Source organism: Saccopteryx bilineata, chromosome 2 (genome assembly GCF_036850765.1).
Source record: "Saccopteryx bilineata isolate mSacBil1 chromosome 2, mSacBil1_pri_phased_curated, whole genome shotgun sequence".
Classification (NCBI taxonomy): Eukaryota; Metazoa; Chordata; class Mammalia; order Chiroptera; family Emballonuridae; genus Saccopteryx; species Saccopteryx bilineata.
In genome coordinates, this window is record NC_089491.1 from 275072282 (window position 1) to 275093257 (window position 20976).

General features: G+C 56.2%; 1 protein-coding gene across 2 annotated transcripts; it reads right to left on the reverse strand.

Annotated features, from left to right (window-relative positions):
* Positions 1–3214: 3214 nt before the first annotated feature.
* Positions 3215–20345, reverse strand: SLC15A4 (solute carrier family 15 member 4). Of its 2 annotated transcripts, none has more exons than XM_066260828.1 (8): positions 19674–20345; positions 15751–16046; positions 11296–11464; positions 10830–10907; positions 10308–10476; positions 6343–6498; positions 5377–5535; positions 3215–4206 (listed from the first exon to the last, which is right to left on the reverse strand). In XM_066260828.1, the coding sequence occupies exons 1-8, from the start codon at positions 20211–20213 to the stop codon at positions 4052–4054; spliced, it is 1722 nt and encodes a 573-aa protein (XP_066116925.1). In that variant the 5' UTR covers positions 20214–20345; the 3' UTR covers positions 3215–4051. The 2 variants fall into 2 exon arrangements, with proteins under 2 accessions (XP_066116925.1, XP_066116924.1); XM_066260827.1 differs by having other exon boundaries at positions 10308–10512.
* Between the last annotated feature and the right edge of the window lie 631 nt (positions 20346–20976).

Genomic DNA, 20976 nt, shown 5'->3' on the forward strand with positions numbered 1-20976 from the left:
GGGAGGACAGGAGAGCCTCAGTGAGGGAGGCCGTGCTGGTGCCCCGCTGGGTCGCAATGTCCCGAGACGTGCTTTAGTAAGCAGGGGAACGTTTCACATCCAGTGGATACGGACAGCTGGTGGTCACTTCCCCGAGTCCAGGGATGTTCTACTTTGGCATTTGGGCTGTGAGTCCTAGACCCACATGCACATGGAATCAGGGGGACATGACCACACTTGCTTTTTGGTGCCGTGTCTCACAGTTTGGGGGGGGGGCCTGAAGGTCCCAGGATTATGGGAGAGCTCTGCAGGCTTCCTAACTTGGTTTCCAGAAAGGAAAGAAAGAAAGAAAGAAAGAAAGAAAGAAAGAAAGAAAGAAAGAAAGAAAGAAAGAAAGAAAGAAAGAAAGAAAGAAAGAAAGAAAGGAGGGAGGGAGGGAGGGAGGGAGGGAGGGAGGGAGGGAGGGAGGGAGGGAGGGAGGGAAGGAAGGAAGGAAGGAAGGAAGGAAGGAAGGAAGGAAGGAAGGAAGGAAGGAAGGAAGGAAGGAGAGAAAGAACTACTTTTGCTCATGTCCACATGGTACCACCCAGCGAATGTATGCAGTAATGCAAAGTGTAAAAATTCATGTCTGTATCTGTTGACAAATTTTCACATCAATGGCTGTTCACACCGCCGGACCCGGAGGGAACGAGTGGAGTGTTTTGAACCAAACACATGTGGAAGGTGTTTGATTGACTACAGACTTCTCCTGTGCCAACACGCTGGGGCCTCAGGCAAGTGGCTTCACCATTCTGGAATTCTGACTGCCGGTCAGCCAGTCCCCAAAGACGCCCACACCCGAACCCCCTGGACCTGGGACCACAGTGCCCACCCGGCGAAGGATCCACCTGGCTACATGGCTACCTTCCAAATGCAGATCTGATCCGGCCGACCAGGACCCAAAGCCATCAGAGAGCCCGGCAGAGGGAAGGCAGTTCCTGTCCTGTCTGTACCACCTGGGGGCCCAGGACCTAAGCTCAGTCACTCCCCACACATGTCCCCGACTTGTCGCCTGCGGCATCTGCAGCCGTGGTAGCGTGAGGCAGACCAGGTGTACAGGACGGCACAGGGCAGGGCGGCTTCCCCTCCCAAGGAGCTCATGCCAGTTCTCCGTTCTGCTGGCCAGCTACACATCACGCAGCTTCCCCTTCCTTCTTCCTGTCTTTATTACTTTCCATTTATTTAACGTCATATGTAGCTCAACACAGCATGTCTCATACATTATTTCCTCCAAAGGTCCCGTTCCCCAAAGGGCAAGGCGTTTGCAATGGATGTTTTAAAGCTTGGGCTCAATGGCTGCCTCCGACGCAGAAGTGCCCATCAAGTCATCAGGGCTGTTTTAATAACAGCAAGTCACACCGCTGGTGATTATGGGGCACGTGGCTCCGCTCTAATGGGTTCTGGTGTTCCAGGGACTGAGCTGCTTTGCGCCACGTGGAACAATTTGAGAGTATTAAAGAGCCTCCGTGTCTTATGACCTAGAATTTAGAAGTGATCAGGGTTTTGTATGGGCCCAGTGTAATTTTGAAAGGACTCGCTGTTGTGAAGTTTGCAGTGTTTATATATAGAGGGTAATACTTCCTCCTCCTTTGACCAAGAAGGGGTCGTCTCCACCTCTGGGTGTTATGGGGCAAGATGCCCCAGCAGCCAGCCTGCTCCCCCCCCATGTGGAACTTTCTGGCAAGTTAAGCAGGACATGCGGACAGCAGCTGAACTCATAAGTCATGACAGCAGGCTTCACAGGTCTCTGCTGAAACCAGAAGGGAAGCTCAGTCTTACCAAATCTTCTCAGGTGTCTGAGATGTCTGCGGGAACAGGTGGAAAGGCAGGGCTCCGCCCCGCCCACCTTCCATGCAGAGCGTGGGTCTGAGGGTCTTCTGATGGGATGTCCCAACGTGGCCCTCAGGGGTCACTAGACATAGGTCAGAGACACACCCAGGCCCTCAGGATGGGCACACGGTTCTGACCTGTCTCCCACAACCATTCAGTGTATTTATTTATTTATTTGATTACTGCCGAGTCCCCCATGGTGAAGGCAGCTGGTCCCGACCTCAGTTCAGGGGGTGGGCACGAGACCACTCCATCCCTTTGCCTGCCCCCCCTTCAGCTCACTTTCTACATTTCCCTTCAGGACCCGATGCTTGTCCAACTCTGCACCTGGATGGGTCCCATGGGCAGCCCCTCCCAGCCCCCAGCCTGAGGACAGACACCCAGGTAAGGGAGGGGTGGCCAGGCAGGGTGCTGGGCGGCAGCGCCATAGCCTGCATAAGGGGAGGGGGCTAAAGACTCCCCTCACCCCTCCGCCCCCTCCTCTGGCTAACTCTCCCAGAGATGTACTTGCTCAGCTTGGGGTTACGGTTTTCAGTTGCAATATAGTCTGAAGACATAGACTTTATCTCAGGGGAATGTAAGTCCACAAACAGTGCTTTTTAGCCTTTTGTATTTTATTTTTACTGCAAACCCCTACCTCCAGCCCCTCTCAGAAGCGGGGCCACACTCAGGGCACCTGTCTTCAGTCTGGCTGAACCCCACCAGTCAAGCAAAATTCCCTTGTCTTTTTCTGTGATTTTTCTATATATATATATATATATATATATATAATTTTTTTTTTTTTTTTTTTTTTTTTACAGAGACAGAGAGAGTCAGAGAGAGGGATAGACAGGGACAGACAGACAGGAATGGAGAAAGATGAGAAGCATCAATCATTAGTTTTTCGTTGCGCGTTGCAACACCTTAGTTGTTCATTGATTGCTTTCTCATATGTGCCTTGATCATGGGTCTTCAGCAGACCGAGTAACCTCTTGCTTGAGCCAGTGACCTTGGGCTCAAGCTGGTGAGCTTTTGCTCAAACCAGATGAGCCCGTGCTCAAGTTGGCGACCTCGGGGTCTCGAACCTTGGTCCTCTGCATCCCAGTCCGATGCTCTATCCACTGCGCCACCGCCTGGTCAGGCTCTATACTTTAATTTTTTAAGTAATACAAAGAACTGGGGTTTCCGTGTTGTTTTCCCCAAATCTGATACCACATTTTAACACAGGGCAGGCTCCGGCACCACCACCACCCTGGAACATCGGAGCGCCGTCTCAGGACCTGCTCACTCAGGAAACGTCACGCCTGGAACATCACAGCCCACGGACCCTTGTGACCGCCTTATGAAACGACATCTAAATGGCAGTTGTGCACAAACAACACGGGTCTCAAATCCAAGGTGTGTTTAATAATATGCTCGTACCAAAAATACAATGACAAAGAAAACTTGTAACAAAACGAGAACCCCACACGTACATAAAATTAACTATACAAACGCTGATGACCAGACAGTTTAAGCTCACAGTAAAAACTTCCCATTACTTTTCTTACATTAATTTTGTTCAAAAGAACATTTTCCGGACAGCCCCACGGTCCCTGAAATGAAATCATACAGGACCTGCTGGGCAAGGTTTCAAACAGTCCTTACGTTGTTTTGGAGCTTGAGACAGGACACATAGACTTAACTATGTATTGACTTACGTTCTTAATAAAAAAAGAAAGCGGCGCAGACAGTTAAAGTAAGGACGTCTAAAATAGCAGATAAAGACACTCAGTGCCAGCCAGCACCAGTGGCAAGAGAGGCAGCTTACAGAAGAGATCGTGACCCTGACACATCTTTGCAGCATCTGACCATGTTTCTCTTCAAAATAATCCTCCCATTCTTCAATCTAAGTAGGTGTTTATTAATGAAAAGAAATGAAAGACGCCAGTGAGATGATGGTGTTTGTTTACAACAGGAAGACGCCAGGAGAATGCACAGTGGCTGGGGCACCGCTGGCCCCACAGAGCCTTGTTCACAGGTCTCCGCCCGGGGGCATGTCCCGTCATGGGAGGTGAGCCGCAGGAAGGCACGCGCCCAATGGTCTGGGCAAGAGGAGGAAGACACCGGTCCAGGCGTCACGAAGGAGCAGGGGCCGGACGTTCCAGGAGGTCAGGACCCCGCCTCACAGCACGTAGGCCGGCTCTCCACGAAGGTCAGTGCAGGGACCCTGGGGGCTGCGGGCTCAGGCCCTCCTGCTGGCGGGGGCGGGTGTCCCGTGAGCCCGCACCCGCTGCCGCTCGAACCGCACGGACACGACGAGGAAGAGCAGCAGGGTGGCGCCCTGGATGGCGGCCAGGAGGAAGAAGTAGTAGTTGAGGTGGCAGCCATTGATGTTGCCTGGGGGGAGAGGGAGAGCGTGTGAGCTGCACCCAGGGGGGGCAGTCTGTTAAACTCAGTTCCTACAAGGTCAGGGCCTTCTAACTGCAGTCATAGAAGTACCATACACCTGTCATTCACAACACACGGGCCTCTGCCCTCAAAACCACCACAGAAGGTGGGGGGTGGGGACAGCTCCATGTGCCAGATCTCCCACCCCCAATCGCCATCATCTCGCCCACACCATGAGGCTCTGTCCCCAGAGCATAGTGACACAGCCTTTGTGCACGTCCTCAGACCTCAGGGGTGGAGCCTGAGAAGGAGCTGAGACTCCCCCCCACTCCCTGCACAGAAAGTGTGTGTGTGGGGGGTAGCCAATGCCTCCCTGTGCTCCGCCCAGAAACAGGTCCATGAGTCTCCTCCCAGGCTGGCTGCAGGCCCTGACACCCCCCCAGGTCTTCCAGGGGGGCCCCTGCACCCCCAGGGAGGCTGGCAGCAGAGCTGATATCTGAGGAACGGTGTGGGGACAGCCAGGGAGCAGCTGTGTCCCACCACGCCCTGCAGGGGCGGGGCCCTGTATTATGTGTGTGTATACACAGGGGTGGGGCCCTATATAACAGGTGTGTGTGTTTGTGTGTGTGTGTGTGTGTGTGTACACACAGGGGCGGGGCCCTGTATAACGTGTGTGTGTATGCCCACAGAGCATGGGGTGCAGCCCCAGAGGAAGAGAGCGAGAACCCGCTTCCCAGGAGCCAGGTAAGAGCCCATGAACCTGGAAACAGCCGCCCGTCTGGGTGACTGCTGGGTGCCCAGGACGCCACCTACCGGAATCAGCTCTGAAACCCGCTGGCTGATTGGGGGTGATGTTTATTAACAAGGGACAACTTAGGACCTGTCTCTTTCATGGCAGAAAATGGACATGAACTGTAAGGAGATAAAACCACAAACCCAGGCGAACACAGGGACACCTGAGTGTGGACACACAAGCCAAGAGGCTGTTGGGGGCGGGTCCCCCAGGAACGTGCGGGACTTGGGGCCAGGCTGCGGCCGGGACAGTGGTGGGGCTTCTCAGGGATGTGACACGTGTGCACTGCCTCACATGGCTCCCAGAGCCACCTGCATACTCACTCACAGCACAGCCTGAACACCCGGCTGGCGCCCTCACCCACTGAGCCAGGAGGCCCAACTTACCGAAGTCCGTGTGGTTGCTCATCCAGCCGATGGCCGTCACTGACACCAACGCCAGCAGGCCCGAGCCCACGAAGGACCCGACACCCGAGAAGAAGAAGAACAAGCCCATGACGGCGCTCTGCATTGACTTGGGTGCTGCTGCGTAGGCAAACTCCAGACCTGGGGTGAAGGGGGGCGTCTATGAGGGGCCGGCCACGTGCAGGAAGCCATGGCCCCTCCCTACGGGGTGTGGTCAGCAGGCCTCTCCCAACGGGGGGCGCAGCCAACAATTCTGGAGCCAACGCTGCCAGTGGGTGCTTTTTCTCCTAGTCACACAGTCCCAAAAAACGCAGCGACCAGAGAGCCAGGTCCCTGCCCTCAGCCCTCCAGGGCCAGCGGTCAGCGCGTGTTGGCCCATCCTGTGAAGAGAAGGGCTGAGGAGCAGCAGTTTCCTACAGACTCAGCTACGGGAGCCTGAAGAGAAGGTGTGTGCGTGCATGCAGACGGGGCGTCTAGCTAAGCATCTACCTCACAAGCGACCCAGTTCACAGCGTCCCGCAGGGACAGCGGCCGCCCACGGAGGCCGGCAGCATCCTGCATGGGAAGGGCCCTCCCAGGTCCTGGGCGGTCTGCCTGTAAGCGGACACGGGTCACTCCCCCACCCACCACCTGTCTGCCACAGACACTCACTCCTCACCCCTCACCCCCACCCAAGAGAGGCCTGCCAGACCCACTGGTCCCACCAGGCTGGGTCCTCACAGGGAGGGAGACAGCAGCCGGTGAGGACACGTCTGTGAACCCAGACTGCTTCCCTATGTGGAAGCCACAGCTCAGGCCGATGGGGACTGCTATGCACCCTCAGGTTGGGTGCCAGGGCTCTCTCTGCCTTCCTCCTGTGGCCCCGAGGCTGGCAATGGGCTGGGGAGCTGTTTTCACAGTCACTATGCCCTTCTTGCCCATTCTGCCCTCCTGGGGCCCCACCTGTACCTGCGATACTGGCAAAGATCTCGCTGATGCCGATCAGCACGTACTGGGGCAGCTGCCACCACACCGGCAGGTCAGCGGCGAAGTACACAACCTTGCCGATTGTCTGGTTGATGGTCTTCTCCTTCACCAGGTCCAGCCTCTTGCTCTCTAGGATCCCTGGAACACACAGGGCGGTTAGCGGGCGCGTTCTCTAACGCCTGGTGTTAAACTAAACCATGTTGCTATGAGCTATTCACAAGTCGTGCCGGAAACTGCACAACAGGCTTGGTCCCTAGCCCTGCAGACACCGTGTGCAGCCAGACTCCCCGGGACCGCTGCCTAAGGCCCATCAGCCTGTCTTGTCACTGTGCCCTACACCCGAAACTAACGTCAACTGTATATCAGCTGCAACCAAAAATTAAAAAGTGACCTAAAATGAAAGGACGATGCCCGGCGACACAGTTCCCAGAGGCCCCGCAGAAGGGTGGCAGGCTGGGCTCCTCCACAGGCGTGACGCACAGGCCTCCGCACACGCTCACCTGCCGTGCACACACAGGTGCTCAGCGAGCTCACCCAAACCCCCAAGTACCGTGACGGCTCACCTACCAGCATTCTGTCCCTTTCAGAGAGGAGGACACGGCCCAGTGACAGGACAACGCACAGACACGCAGAGACTCTGTCCCGTGCAATGAGGGGTGTGAACCAACCCAGCGGTCTGTGCTAGTCGCTATAGTGACGACAGCTAACAACAAGGTTTGTTTCACTGTAGAGAGGCTGTAACCCTAACACCAAAGTTCATCTCAAAGTCACTCCTTGCCCATCAAGTGTGACAGAGACAGGAAACCAGCCAGGACAGAAATGGCTGCTATTTACAAAACCAAAAATAAGCCATCGAAATGTTAAAGTGACAATTTATAGGACCAAGTTCTTAGGTTAACAATGTCAAGTTTTGTTTCAGAGAATTCTAACTGCAAGTGAAGTGACGGGCCTGACACTGCGTGTCCACAGAAACGTGTGTGCTCAGAGCCGTGTGAGAAAGACAGGTGTCGAGGAGGGTGGGGGTGTCCACACGCACCACATCCCCATTACACCCGGGGGTGGGGGGTGGCACGCACAGGGCACCGGGAGACAGGCTCTGGAACCTGCTCTACCCTCACCTCAAGCACGCCCAGGCCGAGAGCGAGCATGCAGACCAGAGATGGACCCCGCAGGGCACAGGGCGGCATGCCCGCCCACTCACGGCTTGCCACCAACCAGGAAACAAGAAAAAGAAAACTCAAGATACACAATCACAAAACCCAACACAATGGAGAAATGTGACTATCCTGACTCCTCGTTGGAAAACACAGAAAGTCAAACTGACAAACTGAGTGCCCTGTGCGAAGCCAGCAGCACACAGCGGGGCCGGTCGGGCGACCCACGCACACTGCACGGGAATGAGGAAGGAAGCGCAGACTCACTCACGGACTATTTCTGTCCCGTGAGTCATTTCTGTAGAACTTCAGAAATGCATGAGGTACCAGGGACGTTATAAAAAGGAGCGTGAGTGAGGAGAGAGAAAAACAAGCCTGCACAGAGCTGAGGGAGAGGTGAAAGGTCACCAAGCTTCACCTCAAAGGGGTCACGGGCTCGCATGCGCTCCGAGGCAGCTCGCCCGTCAGGATGTTCTCCTGTCACGGACATGGACATAGCATTTGCCCGCGAGGATCCTCTGGGAAATGCTGCAGCCTGGGCAGCAGCGGAGACCCATGTTCCTGACAGAGACACAGACACATGCATGGAGGACAGCACCAGATCCACACAGACCTCTCTGAGCAAACAGGGGGTTTTAGAAAGACTGCACATGTTCAACAGCAGGAAGTTAATACGGACTAAAACACGAGTAGCCAAGTGGAAAGAGGGGGGTCATCCTCTCGGAAAGTAAGACGCTCAAGCAAAATTCAGCACCCACCTCTGCCAAGAGCAGTTTTCTTACACTTTTCTTACTCAGGCTCAAGCAGCCCACAGACCCGGGCCCCCGGTGCAGAGGCAGGAAAGCAGTGCATGCGCGCAGACACGCAGTCAGACACACACAGACACAGACGCACACAGTCAGACACACGCCGCCCAGCAGGTGGTCTCAGGGAGGCACACGCTATCCGTCCTCACAGTCCCAGGAGGCCTGTACACAGCAGGGACTGAACAGCATGGGTTCGCAGCTGCCCTGAGACCCAGAGAGCTGTCACCAGCAGGTGCCGAGCAGGACAGGCTAAAGGGAAATGTATTAGTGAATGTAAAAGCTACAAGGCAAACAATTGCTTTTCTATCAAAATCCTGGTTTGCTGGTGGTTTCCATCCGGGATCAGAGGCCACTCCTTGCCGCAGTTATAGTCCTCCCCAGAGCTCACAACAAAGTGTCTGCATGTGACAAAATGTCTATACATGACGGCCGGCGAGCGTGGCACAGTCTGTGAGCGGAGCTGATGCTCTGCACCCAGCACCTGGCCCCCGAGCAGAGAAAGCCTCAGAACTCTACACACACAGTGGGTGTTACCCACATCTAGGTCATCAGCTGAGGGGCTGAAACCTCAGCTGGGTAAGAGTGCCCAGGTGAGACCACCTATGTTGCTGTGCTCCCCACAGGCAGCGCCGCCCCGCCCGCCGGGCACTCCAGCAGTCACCAGTCTGCCTGTTTCCTGTGCCAACGCACAGAAACCACTGCGACGCCTGCCGCAGTGCTCAGCGAGGCCTCCCAGCCTGCCTGGCTGTGAAGGAAACTGAAAGGGAAGTAGGTTAAAGGAAACAAAACGCAGAACCGACTGGACAACGCCTGGGAGACCAATACATCTCCTTCCCCAGAGAACTGGCTCGCCCCAGCCGTGCCCGTGACCAGGGTCATGGTGCCCAGAACGGCGGCCCAAGCTGTAGAGGGGCCGCTGAGCCCACAGCGGGCACTCAGGGGAGGCCAGACGGACAGACACCATCGCCAACGCAATGGCCGCTCCCCCGACTGCCCTGCTGACCCTGCCCCGCACACCTATCATCCTTCTCTGCCTGCCGCCACGCCCAGGCCTGGAGGACAGCGGGGCAACACAGGAGGAGCCGTGTGGACCAACCGCGGCGTGGATGCGACCTCACCTTCATCATCTACCTGACCGCGAGGAAGCGTCACTGTCTGTGAAAACGCCCCAACCCCGGGATGCAGACCACTGGAGCCCGGGACGCACTTCTTTACCTCTGCTAAGCGCTCCGCCCCGCGCCCACGGCAGCAGGTAGAGATGGAGGCTGCAGGAGCCATGGTGAACGACGGGCTCCTCGGGGCAGCACCAGGGAATGCCGACTCGGGGCTGTCAGCCTTTCTTGTTATAAAATGAAGCTATTTTACGGGTCAATAGTTTCCAAATATTAATGGAGGAAGAAGTCAAACTAAATTGGAAAGTCAGCAATACCTTGGGGCTTTCTAACAGAAGACAGTCCAACTTATATCCCAGAACGTAAGTGTTACAGAGATGGCGTGGGCCCTAGAAGACAGGCCCCATCGGAGCGGGGTTACCTAGGCATCCCTCCTTTCTCTTTCTCTTTGTCTCTAGGGCACAGTGCTGGGCCTCGAGCCTGTGTGTGACGAGCTGTCTTCCCAGGAAGTGCCCCTGGCCCTCCACGTGACATGTACACAGGCAGCCCAGGATGGACCTGCCCTTCATGTCCCCAAGGGCAAGTCCACGCCTCTGAGGACCCGCCCGGCCAGCACGCTGCAGCAGCAGGCGGGACGCGCCACCTTCCCAAGCGGGTCTCTGGTTTCACACCCAGGGGGACAAGGTCAGACTTTTCAAGAAGCCTGCACTTCGCGTAAGGAGGAGAGGAAACGAACATCGTGCTATGTGTTCTCTGTAAAGCACGCGCTCCCGGCACCCCCCAACCCACCGAGCACGATGAGGCCTGGCACTGTACTCCATCGCCACCACCACCCATGCCCATCTGAGTGCAAGGCGATGGAACCGGCTCCTTACCGGCTGCGAAGGCAGAGCACATGACGAAGAACATCCCAACCGCGATCCTCTTCAAGGACGACGGGAGCAGGCCGTGTCTCCTCAGGACAGGGTCCACCAGCTTGTCCTTCAGGGGGATGAGCAGCAGGATGAGCACCGCGTCGAACATGGTCAGCCAGGCGGCCGGGAACTGGGCGTGTGGAATGCACGGGACACGTTTACTGCTCTGCCCGGGGAGGGGTCGCCAGGAGATCATGTTTAAACAGGGACAGTCATTTCCACCGCATTTCTACAAAGCCTAACTTCCAGGGAAACAGTCTCAGTTTAGGAGGAGACACTCCTTAATGTGGCGTTAACACTGATCATCAGCTTGAGCTAGTAAATGACAAGTCTCTAATGTAAGTAAGTAAAAACTCCACTTCAACATGAAAGCTTTCAGCCACGCCCACTGCCGACATCCTTACAGGACCTATGAGGATGGGCAGGAGGTCCGTGTGTCCCCGAGAACCGCTGGCCATTCTCCAGCCACCGTGTGGTCCTCACCGTGTGGGCCGTGGTCGTGATCCTGGAGATCTCCGGGATCCGCAGGTGGAGACTCTGTAAGACATATGTGGTCTGCATCTGTGGTGAGAAGCGGCATCGTTAGTGGTGCACAGCTCGGCCTCTCCAGACCTGTGGGAGGGCCCCCCGGCTACTCTGTGCTCACGCCCGCCGGCTCGGGCTGGAGAACAGACACGGCTACGGTCTGATCACCATGAACAGGTCTGGAGACCGACGTTGAAAAGGAAGCCAAGAGTGATTCAAATGAGAAATCAAATAATACGGGACCTGGAAACCCAGGACCCACTCAAAACATGTCAATCAGCAAAAAAGTCTGTAACTAAAAAAAAAAAAAGACTCCGGGATCCTAGAAACTCATGGGAAAGCAACCTTGGACCCTTGAGGAACTCAGTGACGGCCAGGCCGCCTGTCCAGGGGGAAGGGAAGGGACCTGTTTGCCACCACTCACTTGGAAGTACACTGTCCAGTAAGGTATTAGAGCCAAGAAAACAGGGACAATCTTGACCAGAGCTCTCACGTCGTCCACTTTGTCTTCCGTGAATGGCCCTCCACGAGACATCTTACATGAATCAAACAGACTGTGTTTAGAAGGTTGCTGAAAGACTCCACTGCCTTCACTTTGGGAAATAAAATGCAGGAATTAGTTTTCTTCCAGCCTGGAAATCACGTCTCTGGTCACAACTACAGTCGGGGACAGGGAAGCGTCTGGCTGCGCTGAATCCCTACTCATCCCTGCCTGGGGCTCACTGGCCACTGCCCGCAGCGCGGCTTGCATCCAGGACCATCGGGCCAAGCGCGGCTGCACTGCGGCTACTGCCATCACCCTGCGTGCTGGCAGCTCCAGCCAGCGGTCCATCTACCTGTGTGGAGAAAGCTGGTGGCGAGATCGGCTCCCCCACGGGGTCCATATTTGAAAGAGAACTGTACTCGGTTGTCTGGATTTTTAATTTATCAAATGTTGACCGGAGAGCCGACCCCAAGGGGCTAATGGAACCGCGCGGGTTGACCACGGCAGTCGCTGCTGCCTGTGTGAGGAGCTCCACTCCGTGGGGCAGCTGCCACCTCTGAATTCAAAGGAGAGCTGAGAGGCGGGGGCAGTGCTCGTGGTAATGGTGAACCGGCCATGGCACCTGGTGGCAGGTGAGGTCAAGTCTCGGTCCTCAGCCCTGCCCACCCCGCGAGGCACAGGGTCCTCTCGCTGGCCACTGCACAGTGGAGCTGGGCACAGACAACTGGGCGCAGGGGACAAAGCTGACCCGGGACAGGGTCTGGGTCCTGGCAGGACACCGAATACCCACTGCTCTAGCCCGTGGGCGACACTCCCCACTCAGCTGTGCTGGCTGGTCAGCACTGGGACCCCGGGTCCTGCTTGTGTCCTAACAGCTCCGCTCACTCTGGGCCTGTTTCATTGTTCATAAAATGACTGGTTCCCGTGGCCGGCAATGACACCTCTTCTAGCCCCAAAACACTCTAATGTAGGAGCATATTCAAGGTCCTTAGGGGTCAAATAGAAAAAAATTGTTTTAACTGCAGTGTCCTTTAAAGCCAGAAATACCAGGAGACATTTAGTCACCACTAGGCCTGCCTCCAATTTGGGGACTTGAACATCAACGGTAGACACCTGCTTTCGAGTCTGTAAACCGCTGTCCCATTACCTGGGTTAGTTTTGTCTGATAATGTTGCCATTTCAAATCCCACAGTCAGAGAAGAGAACACCAGAACAGTCAACACTGTAACTTAACATTTCAGCCCAATTCTGGACAGAGAAACTCAGTTTTATCAAGTGCCTACAATACATCCAGCCCCATTTTAGTTGGGCGCTGGGGATACATGAATAAATTAAAAAGGTATTATTCCTAATCCCTGTTCTAATTTGGGAGGGGGGATGATGAAAAGAAATTTAAAGTCCTTTTGTACCTCATATGAGTACTATCAATGACTTACTATGTCACATGCCCTGGGTGCTTCTCTGAACAAGTTAAATGTCAAATAGCGAGTCCATTTCCTCACAAAGAACTGTTCACACAGATCACTAGTTACATGACTGTTCTACAGCATTAAAGTATTTTGAAACCTGCTCAATCAATATATACCTAGAACTTGACCTACCTAGTTCATACACACTGCTAGTGCGTTACTTTGCAGCACACAAGGTCTCACAGAGCCAGGGACACAGACAAGCAGCAGCACAGCGCCTGGGGGCTCCTGACGTCTGCGAGCTGCCCATATGGGCATGCTCTCCAGGGGTGGGGGGAGGGGCGTCCATCTGCAGGACTCCACTACAAGGTTGGAGCTCAAAATGGTCCAGGGCCTGTCCCCTCTGGTCTGACAGGCTCAACAGCTTTCTCATCTGAAATCAGCACAAGATCATCTTCAAAACACAGCTTGGACCAGAAGGAAACCGGACAGAGCCTGACAACATGAGTGCTGTCAACAAGGGAATGCAACCGATACTGTGCCTCCTGAGGCCCTGAACACAGCCTCTGTGGGTGCGTGCCCCCCTGTGCTCACCGCGGGCGGGCGCCCAGCTGACAGCGGGGCCCAGCTCAGCCTGCCCGGTGCTCACCGCGGGCCGGCGCCCAGCTGACAGCGGGGCCCAGCTCAGCCTGCCCGGTGCTCACCGCGGGCCGGCGCCCAGCTGACAGCGGGGCCCAGCTCAGCCTGCCCGGTGCTCACCGTGGGCCGGCGCCCAGCTGACAGCGGGGCCCAGCTCAGCCTGCCCGGTGCTCACCGTGGGCCGGCGCCCAGCTGACAGCGGGGCCCAGCTCAGCCTGCCCGGTGCTCACCGTGGGCCGGCGCCCAGCTGACAGCGGGGCCCAGCTCAGCCTGCCCGGTGCTCACCGTGGGCCGGCGCCCAGCTGACAGCGGGGCCCAGCTCAGCCTGCCCGGTGCTCACCGTGGGCCGGCGCCCAGCTGACAGCGGGGCCCAGCTCAGCCTGCCCGGTGCTCACCGTGGGCCGGCGCCCAGCTGACAGCGGGGCTCAGCTCAGCCTGCCCGGTGCTCACCGTGGGCCGGCGCCCAGCTGACAGTGGGGTCCAGCTTAGCCTGCCCGGCCACACATGTCCTACAACACAGGTCCCTCTCCTGCACAAAAAAGGAAATGCAGGCTCTGCAAGGTCATTAATTAACCTGCTCAAGGTCAGAGCTGGGCCCTGTGCATGAGGACTGAGGAGTCTGAGAACCCACTAGTCCTGTGGTTGGCAAACTCATTAGTCAACAGAGTCAGATATCAAAAGTACAATTGAAATTTCTTTTGAGAGCCAAATTTTTTAAACTTAAACTATATAAGTAGGAATATTCCTTATCGAGGTAGTGCCTGCACGTGGCATTTTGTGGAAGAGCCACACTCAAGGGGCCAAAGAGCCGCATGTGGCTCGCAAGCCGCAGTTTTCTGACCAGGATGCTCCCTCTTATCTTAACTGAGCCGCAGAAGGCTTCCAGAACAAGGATAAAGGGAAGTCAGACCCCGCAGCTCTGCCGGCTCGTCTAGCCCAAGCCCGCCTGCCCGGGAGCCACCGTCCTGCTGCAGAACCATCTGTCCCAGACCCCCGGAAACACTCTCTGTCCAAGGCTCCTCCAGAGCCTGCAGTCCGTGTGCACACTCAGGCTGCTGACCCCACGCGAGACGTGGGCCGGCTCTCCGATGGGCAACAGGAGGGTGGGGCAGGCCCCTGTAATTAATTTTGTTTCTTTAGAGGCAGAGCCAGTTTAATTATTAAATGTTCTGCAGTGTGGTCCCCAATCTGTGGTCTTGAATTGAGTCAGAACGCCACACGGACCATGAGGGCTGCAGGTCAGCCAGGACGGCCCGGCAGCCAGGGGGAACTCCCACAAGACAGTGGGGACACCCAAGATGTCCAGCAGGGCGAAGGGGCAGGGCCACAGAGGCTGTGTCAGTGCAGCTTCAGTCTGCCCCATGGACGGGACACAGGCATGGTCTCAGCTCCAAGGACAGCGGCAGACACGCAGACGCGCCCAAGGAGGCAGATGCAGGTCAGCCTTCAGATCACGCTGCACGGCCATCTCTGGCTCAGGGGATGACCCCCCACTGACAGAACATTCCCTGCGGGGGCCGCCTAAACAGCCCCCTAAGGGCTCCTCTGGGGAGATGACACATTCTAGACCCTGACCGCATGGTGATAACACAATGGATAAACCTGTCACAGGTCCCAGAACTATACACCCAAAATGGGTGCATTTTACCACGTGTAAATTATATTTCAGTAACTAACGAAAGGGAAAATTTTGAGATCTCTTCTTGGGCTAAGTTCTGAAATTTTCTTTATGAATCTGCATGAAGGGTGACTGACCGTCTGTCCCATTCTGCCCGGGATCCCGGGACTTCCCCAGGATGTGGGACTTTCAGCTTTAAAATCCCAGTCCATGGGGCTCTATCCCGGGAAGTCCTGTGCAGACAGGATGAGTCACCCTCCCTGCAGCTCAGGTCTACTTGTCCCTCTGCTGCGAACGCTGCACTGACCAGGGACAGGGCCCGTGCTGACCCCTCAGTGGTGGGCCAGGGTGAGCAGCAGCAGCTCCCTGTGGCCCGGGGAGCACGGGGCTGTGCCCACACCGGGAGACTGCCTGCTTTCCCGTGAAAATGCATCTCAGAGTCTGTGAAGAGCCTCGTGCGGAGTGTAACTATCCCCAGGAGCCCTGCAGATGTCCGCCCTGCCCACCTCTGTAACCAGGCAGCCGGGACCACCTCCACAGCGGCACCAAGGACGGTCACATGCAGATGACACCCACCTGTCCCTTGCACTGACAGGCAGTCAAAGACAGACACAATGCCACGTAGCCAGGCCCTGCACACAGCAAGCACACACAGGCGTCCGCAGCAGCTGTGACTGCAACGGCCGAGGGTCCCACCTAGAGAGCCCGTGCCGCGGGGAGGGCACTCACCCGCTGTGGTCGCGCTCCCCCGTCCGCTTCTGGGGACGGCAGGAGTAGGCCAGGATCTTGACCACGTCGGTGAAGGCGCTGCCATCGGGGGGCTTGGTGATGAAGACACTCTGCCCACAGAGGAAGAGCAGGAAGGAGACCCCGATGCAGACAGCAGGGATGGTGTAGCCGCTCACGAAGCTCACGTTCTGCTGGATGTAGGCGATGCCCCCCAGTGAGACGATGGCACCCAGATTAATGCTCCAGTAAAACCAGTTGAAGAACCTTCTTGTGGCTTCCGGGCCTCGATCTTTGACCTGACGGGGACAGGAAGAAAGTGATGTAAAACTGTGCGATGAACTTCAGGGACAAAGCTACGCACCCTATGGTTACCTATGAGAACACACGTGCACTCATAGTTACTGTAGTCACCTCAGCCGCTGAGAAACACAGGACAATCAGTATTTACAGACCCACTCAGGGTCCCTTGTGTAAAAAAATAAATAAAAACCCTCTGTGCTCTTAATTACTGCACGTTCAGGGTCGTGTTTCTCTTAATTATGCTGAAATCCAACAAATCCTGGAGGCGATCCCAAATGCCCTCTGTGGACCACCTGCTTGGGGAACACCTGGAGAGACCGACTGTTCCCGAGGCTGGACATAACCACGTCCCGGCAATTTTTGGGTAACAAATGGGAGACTGACTCGGGCAGACTGCAGTCACCTGCCCAGTGCCTTGGAGGCTGGACGGACAAGCCCGTCACTTCATATTAGTCACATTACATCACCGTCCCTGCCCGGCACCGGGGGTAAACAAGGTCTTCATGTGACTGGGGGAAAGAAACCCCGCAGGCTGTGAGCACACAGGAACACAGAAGAGATCAGAGTAGCGGACAGGGGCCCACAGGCGGCTTAGAAAACTCCCGAGAATGCACAACAGTGCAATGTTTTTCCCTTAAAAAAAATATAGTTTGCTGTCTTTACTGGTAAAACAAGCTTCTTTCCCTTCCTCCAGGTCAGTGTTTCAAGTCCTCAGCCCATCCACGAAGAATAGCAGGGACCCCTGAGCAAGGTCGGGCGCTGGGAGCAAACATGGGCTGGAATGCGTACGTCACGGTCAGACAGTTGCACTACAGCTGCTGCTGTCTCTCAAGTCAGCCCAGGCCCTCCTGACCCCCTGTCCCCCACCACCCACCGCCCACCACCCCCGCGGGTATTTCTCAGAGGCTCTGTACTGGAGACAGGGACCTCAACAACACAAACAGCTTTCCTCAGAATGAGAAGGGCTGGAGATGACAAAATGACCTGTCCTGTTTTGTCCTTTAGGGCGGCCTGGCAGGCTTCCTGCCTGGACAGACCACGTCCACTCCCTTCCCCAAGCAGCCAGTACCTGGGGGCGGGGGTGCAGCTCTGAAATGCCCCCAGCCAGTACCACCATTCTGGGGGCCAGACACCAGCCAGTACCTGGCATGCAGCAAGACCTGGCGTGGGCACTGACTTCTCCCTTCTGCATGTTTTGCAATAAGATGTGACTCACATAAAAACTCCCCCCTCTGGAATGTACAGCCGAGCAGTACGCGTTTATCCGCGTCACGGCCCCATCCCCGCCGCCCAACACCACATTCTCATCCCAAGCCCAAGTCCCTCTACAGTCACCAGGCACCCCAAGACCCCCTCCTGGCCCCTGGCCACCCCTCGTCCACTTCTAGTCTTCACGGTCTGCCTGTTCTGGGCACTGCACGTGAGTGGGTCACATACATGGTGTGGCCTTTGTGTCTGGCTTCCCTCACTCAACCTCACACTCTCAGGGTTCACCCACATTCTAACAGCTCCCACCCCTTTTCATGGCTGAGTAACGTTCCATTGTGTGGATGAATTACACTTGCTTTATCCATCTATCAGCAGACAGCTAACTTCTTAACTTTGTATTAAAAACAATTTATAAACTGATAAGAGAAGCTGAAAGAACGTTAGACATACACTTCTATACCTTTCCCTTGCGTCCCTAGTTCTCTTCCTACATGCGAATGAAATACTCTCAGGCATATGTATTAAAAGTAGCAGCAGCATTCTATTTCCTCCCCAAAGATCTCATCACGAATCCCCTAAGATCAGCCCATCCTTTCTCATGACCGCCATTACCATCGTCATACCTAACAAACTGAAAAGCAACACAATTTTATCTAGTATGCAGTCAACAATCAAATTACCCCATTGTCCAAAAGAAAAAAAAAGTACTTGAAAAAATAACTGGGATCTAATCCCGAGCACACGTGGCATCCGGTGTCAAGCCTCTCGAGATCCCTGAATCTAGTGTGTGGCCCTCTGTTCCACGATGGTGTCATGTTTGAACACATTTCTTTATAATGCCCCCATTCAATTACACATCAAAAGAGTGCAAACTCTGACATGCATGCTAGATGACCTCTAGAGGGCCATTTCTTCAAGAAAACACATTCATTCCCCATCTGTCATCTATAGGGGACACTAACTGAGCTCAGACTGCCTGGGTCCAAACTGCTGTGTGGCCCTGGATAGGTCAAACCCTCTGTTTCGTGTGTAAAAACGGCACAATGTTAGTATGTAAATTGTCAGGAGAGTTGCATACAATAGTGTAGGAGGAGCCCTCAGTGCAGCAAGGGACATACAGGATGGCACCCCAAGGCCACAGCCACAAGCCCGGGGCCTCAAGAGCCAGCCCTGCACCAGTAGTTGTGACTATCACCCCAACATCACTCTGAGGTACCGCCTCACTGTAAACAGAGAGGTTTCATGGGGATGGTTAAAGCTCAGATCTAAAGCACAGCTCTGGAATCCTGACTCGGTCACACCAGCTGTGTCACTGAGCAAAGGGGTTAACCGCTCACAGCTCAGTTCCCCACCTGTAAAATGGGCACAGTAATGGCAGAGGGGCTGTGTGGACACTTAGCACAAGGCCTGGTACAGAGTGAGCCCTCAGTAATTATCACCCATTCCAGGGTTATTTAGCAAAAAATGCTAGGAGCTCTCTTCCCTACGGCTCTGTAACTAACAATCCTAACCCCACCAACTTCAGGCCAGGTCCCTCCCTCAACAGGCCCTTGTTAAGACGGCTTCCAGCTGTCACTAATTCCCACACAACTAGTCTCAACAACAGGTGTCTGTGAGCCTTTCCTGAAGGGTCACAGGGCAGCACTATCTCAGGTTCTGAGAGACATTCAGTCTGTGCCCATATCATAGTCCCGACAAAACAGGAGTGGGCAGGACTGTTCCCACACAGCTTTATTTATGGAGACTGAGGTCTTGATTTTCGTGTAACTCTCCCTACCACAAAACACTCATTTTTCCTCCCAACCACTAGAGCCCAGAACCCATTCTTATTCTTAGCTCCAGAAAGAGGAAGTAGCCCAGATTTGGTTGGCAGGCTGCAGAGAGGCCAAATCTCTTAGAAACTGGCAAATCACATCAGATCACTCCCCTGGGGAAAAACGCAGACAGACTTCCTACTTGAACACAGACCTAAAACTCTTTGACCAAGCTTTTTACAGGACCACCCTTCGGCCCGCCTTTCACGTATGCATTTATTTCCTTATCTGTTTTCAGAAACACATTTGACAGGTAACCTTGTATAATAAGTTTCACGGCCAGAGGCGCTAATTTGATACATTTCTGTGTTTCCATCCACGTGAGGGCTACTGTAGCCACAACAGCCCCGACACGGACTTCCTACTTTCTTCCCAGGGCCTTTGCATTTGGCCCTGCCTTGTCCGGACAGCTCCTTGATTCTGCCGGTCACCGCTCCAGCGGCACATAGGCACCATGGAGGAGTCACCCCCATACCTGAAGCCACCTCGCCTTCACGCCCAGTGGCCCTTTCTTAGGAAGGAGATCCCTTCTTGTTTGCAGCCATCCCTCCGCGCTCCCCCCCGCCCCTTTCCGCGGCCGGGCCCGGTACCTGCGCTCACCTGGTCAGCGCCAAAAGGCGTGATGTTGGCCTTGACCGCACCCACGCCCAGGCCGACCACGGCCAGCGCCCCGAGCGCGGCGGGCGCGCAGTAGCGGTCGGAAGCGTCGGCGCAGGCCGGCGCCGAGCAGTTGCGGCCGCGCGTGGGGCGTGGGGCCCCGCAGAGCGCGGTGCGCGTGGCGGGCGCGGCCAGAAGCGGGAAGGCCAACATGCCCAGCAGGTAGAGCGCCAGGCTGAGCAGGATGGCGCGCGCCCGGCCGAGCCGCGCGTCGGCCAGCCAGCCGCCGAACGGCGACACCAGGTAGGTCAGGCCCATGAAGAGCAGCAGCGCCTGGCTGGCCTGCGCGCCCTCCCAGCCGAACGGCTGCCCGTTCAGGAACAGCACCAAGTTGGCCGTGACGCCGTAGAAGGCGGCACGCTCCAGCAGCTCCGTCAGCAGCACCGCGGCGCACGCCAGCCGCCGGCCCTCGAACGCCGGCCGCCGGGCGGCGGCCCCCAGCAGCGGCACCCGCTCCTCCGCGCGCCCTCCCGCCTCCTCCATGTCCCCGCCTGCCCAGCCGTCCCGGAGCTCCGCCGCACTCGGCCGGACTGCGGCCGGCGCCCTTCTCGCGAGACTGGAACGCGCCGATCGTCTCGGCCCGCCCTCGAATGTTCACATTGGTCGGCCTCGCCGCGCGCGCAGTACGCCGGGAACTTCCGGTGCCGCCCCCGGAAATTTGTCGGAGTGAACCCTCACGTCGTCTGTGCAGTAAAAGGGCGGTGGTGTTCCTGGAGACGGGGACCTTCAAGCGACGCCTGAGCGGGGCACTGCGAGGTCCCCCAGCCCCTCCGGTGCAGACCCAGACTGCTTGCGCCTTCCCGCCACGCTAGCGTGCTAAAGCCGCCGCTGCCCCCTGCGCCCCTCCTGTCCGAGCCCAGGAGGAGTCTGCCTGCCGGCACGCAGACACGTAGGAAGGTACCCGGCCTCTGCTCCCTCGGGATGTCAGTTCCGCCCCAGCTCCTCGGTTGTCACAACCGAAACTGTCCCGGGACCACCCCACGTTGTCCTTTGGGCAGCAGAGTCGACCCCACTGAGAACCATGGTCCTAGAACAAGCTGGGCTCAGAACCTGCCTTCTGTCACGTGGCCAGCATCGGGCCTTCCTCCAGCTCTCAGCTGGGACGTGCTGCCTCCTTAGAAGCATTTCACGACCCAGCCCATTACCCTGCTTTCGTTCCCTCCAGTCCCTGACATGTCTCCCCAGCTTGTCTGTGGTCCCCACAAGCCCAGGGGCAGGATCCCTCTGTCTCTCGTTCATTGCCATG